This window comes from Trachurus trachurus, assembly GCF_905171665.1.
Source record: "Trachurus trachurus genome assembly, chromosome: 3".
NCBI classification, from domain to species: domain Eukaryota; kingdom Metazoa; phylum Chordata; class Actinopteri; order Carangiformes; family Carangidae; genus Trachurus; species Trachurus trachurus.
Window position 1 is genome coordinate 14,878,690 of NC_139893.1, and position 3,191 is coordinate 14,881,880.

Genomic DNA, 3,191 nt, shown 5'->3' on the forward strand with positions numbered 1-3,191 from the left:
TGTGAACTTTGTCTAATGTACAAAATGCATTTGAAATGAACCGTCTGGCAAAAATAGGTTTTGGACACAATTGTTTCTTAAAAGTTCAAGAAAACTGCTGAAGTCAGTCATTTAAAATGTTACGTTAGAATTTGGAAAGTTAAACTTCAGGTAATGAGAGATGGCGCCGTGCTGTTATTGCAAAGTAAACAGATATACACACATATTTTATCCAGCCCAACCTTAACAACACAATGCAGTGATACTGTTACAGTCTAAATATAACAATATCACAACATATTGCCTCAAAAATTAAATGAATGAACACTATCAGCTTCAAACAAGAGGCAGTTATTATGGGGCAGTTGTAAATTATTTCATTATGTCACTGAATATGTGTAAATTATTAAAAAATAATTATGTTCATAGCTACTATGAAACAAGTCTGTTTAGAAGTTTTACAAGTATGAATCATGTATTGTAAATATGGCAAACAAAACCCACCCATCCATCCAAAAATGTCCATTTTTCTTGTTAGTCCTCAAACTCTGCAGTATAAAGAACCTGCTGGAATTTTATCCGCACCTCCATCCTTTTTTTCATGGTCAGCCTCTTCAGCGAGGGCAGAAGGCTGAGCAGGAACAGTTCATCCTCGTCTCTGACGCTGGTGAGGGCGTCTGCAGAGGTTATCTCAGTGTCTGTGATAGCTTGCCTTTTACGTTTCAGAGAAAGCCCCATCCTCCTCAGGTTGGTTGGACAGCACTCCAAAGCAGGAAAACTGGTGCTAACGATAGGCAGAGGACCGTGGTGCTCCTTCTCATCTTTATCTTGATCCCGCTCCACGTCGTCACCACTTCCAGCTACCTGTGTGGCGTGAAAACATCTCATGTGGATCACAGCCTGACAGAGTCCAAGAACCTCCTACTAAGATCTAAACAGTTTTTCTGCAAATGTACAGATGAAAATAAACTGTATCTGCAAATATTAGCTTCTAACTAATGTATAAAATTTGGCTTATGAGAGAATTAATTCCACTACAGAACTATGAAAGGCATGTTAGGATACTTTAGGTACAGTATATTTTGTCCATTACAGAGCACAAGCAGTCATACTCACAACAAACAGATAAAAATCAAATTAAAACATCCTATCTAAAGATGGTATTCCCAGTATCATAGAGGCTCGTTCACTGGAATTACTTCCTAAAGGCACTTAATGAAAATGAACTATCCTCAGATTTGAACTAATGAGCCAAATAAGTGAAATCATGTGTCGGTCTACCATAGTACAGCATTTATGTACAAATACGAATTACTTTATTAATCTCCAAAGGGAAATTCATTTGTCTGTCGTCCAGCATTTGCAGAAAAATCAAAAAGCCCAATGTCTAAAGGTACAAGGACCATAATAATATCATAATATAATATAACAATAATACATAATAAAATGTAAAATATAGGACCCTTGATGATTATTAACCTTAGAAGAGGTAAAATCATATTACTTTAGTTGTGAAGTCCTGCTTAGACAGTCTATGAGATAAACACAGCGTATAGTGTTGTTCCACCTGACGTTAAATTACAATCGGTGCTCTTATTTTGAAAAACTACACCCGGAAGTGCTGAGCGGTAGTAACGGACTTTTCATACGGTTAGCTTGAGCTATAATAGCTAAAACATGCATCTAGTTTGCGTTACGGATGTGTAACTACACACACACAGCTATGTTATACGTGTGTAAGTGTAGTTAACCTGTTGTAGCAGTAGCCGTGATTCCGTCGGCCAAAATAAGTGATCAGTAGTTAGATATTAGCTGCTAAAGCTATTAAAACAACAACAACAACAACAACAACGGCGTCAACACTGCACAATGTCGTGAATAAATGGCAGAGCGGTGAACAAGCACACACACCTCGTTTGTGTCTCCCACCATCCCGGGCTCCACTCGGGGTTTGACAAAGTCGCTGAGCCAGGCCAGCTGGTGGAAGAGCACCGGGACCGGCGGCCTCTCCGGCTGGTTCTCCTCGTCGTCCAGCAGAGGGCCGCTTCTCTTCGCCATTCGCTTCTTCGCTTTACAGAACTTATCGCGCAAATTTTTCCACTTCACGCGCACCTCTTCCTCCGGCTTCTCCATGGCGACGGCGATCTCTTTCCACGACAGATGTCCCTTCAGGGTGTCTTTGTAATCCCGCCGCGACTGGTCGTACAGATTCGGGTGTTCCCGTATCAGGTCGGCCAGTTTCTTTTCCATTGTGTTCATTTCTGTTTTCTTTATTTTCACTTCACCGCGAAGTCCTTTCGTCGGCATCCGACGACCACGGTTCGTCTTCCGCGTCAGGTTGAGCTCGGCAGAAGGAAGTGCGGGGCTCCATGTTTTCAAAATAAAAGTTGTGTTTTTTATTTTCATTGACTTAGATTGAATAGGCTTCAAGACACTGTGTCTGGACTGGAAATATAAATAATTAATGTTATAATAGAATATATTTTACTCAAACTTTTCTTTAAAAAAAAAAAAAGACTTTTAATGACACATTAATTTACAAATATATATGTATGTGTGTATATGTGTGTGTGTGTATATATACATACAAGTATACTTGTAAGTATACAAGAATAGGTTGTGTTGACTAATTAGTTGATTTTATTCTGTCCATGATGTAGCTAATTACTGTATAGGAAGTAAGATGCATACATGAATAAATAATGCAGGGCTACTTGATAAATTCCCAGCCACAACATCTCCACTGGATTTCAGTTGTATCTTTTAAACTCCAATCTGTGGATTACAGGTTTTATTTTAGAGGCTATGATATCAAATAAGGTCTCTTCATGAGTCTTAAAAGTGAATCCTGCAGAGAAGAGATAACAAATGGTAAATATATATATTTGGGCTTGCAAAACTTATAGCACTCAGTCATGATGATGCAATGAACTGAACAACTGAAGATGCAATGATAGAAATTCAACACACACATGAGGTAATAACAGAGACAAGCCACCTATATCAGTTAGGCATTGGATAGATACCACTTGTGCTTCTCTGCAGTGGTATATTTTGTTTCTTGTCTGCATGCACTAGGTGGCGTATTTGCTCCTCTTTCCACCTCTTCTTACCCATTGATGCCTCAGTGACTCTGAATAGTTGAGCTGGTTTAACAGAACAGGATGCCTTAGTCATGTGGGAGCTTAACATAGAAATAATTTTGATGAGCT

At 39.0% G+C, this 3,191-nt stretch overlaps 1 protein-coding gene across 1 annotated transcript; it reads right to left on the reverse strand.

Moving 5' to 3' along the window:
• On the reverse strand, positions 1 to 2,297 carry LOC311003233 (uncharacterized protein). The gene is made up of 2 exons (XM_083994920.1): positions 1,891 to 2,297; positions 1 to 843 (listed from the first exon to the last, which is right to left on the reverse strand). Exons 1-2 carry the CDS (start codon positions 2,284 to 2,286, stop codon positions 514 to 516), a joined length of 726 nt encoding a protein of 241 aa, XP_083851046.1. The 5' UTR covers positions 2,287 to 2,297; the 3' UTR covers positions 1 to 513.
• Positions 2,298 to 3,191: the final 894 nt, after the last annotated feature.

Coding starts and splice junctions, on each gene's coding strand:
- LOC311003233 (XM_083994920.1), bottom strand. CDS start 2,286: ATGCCGACGAAAGGACTTCGCGGTGAAGTGAAAATAAAGAAAACAGAA. Junction 844..1,890: donor TGGTGGGAGACACAAACGAG/GTGTGTGTGCTT, acceptor CACGCCACACAG/GTAGCTGGAAGTGGTGACGA.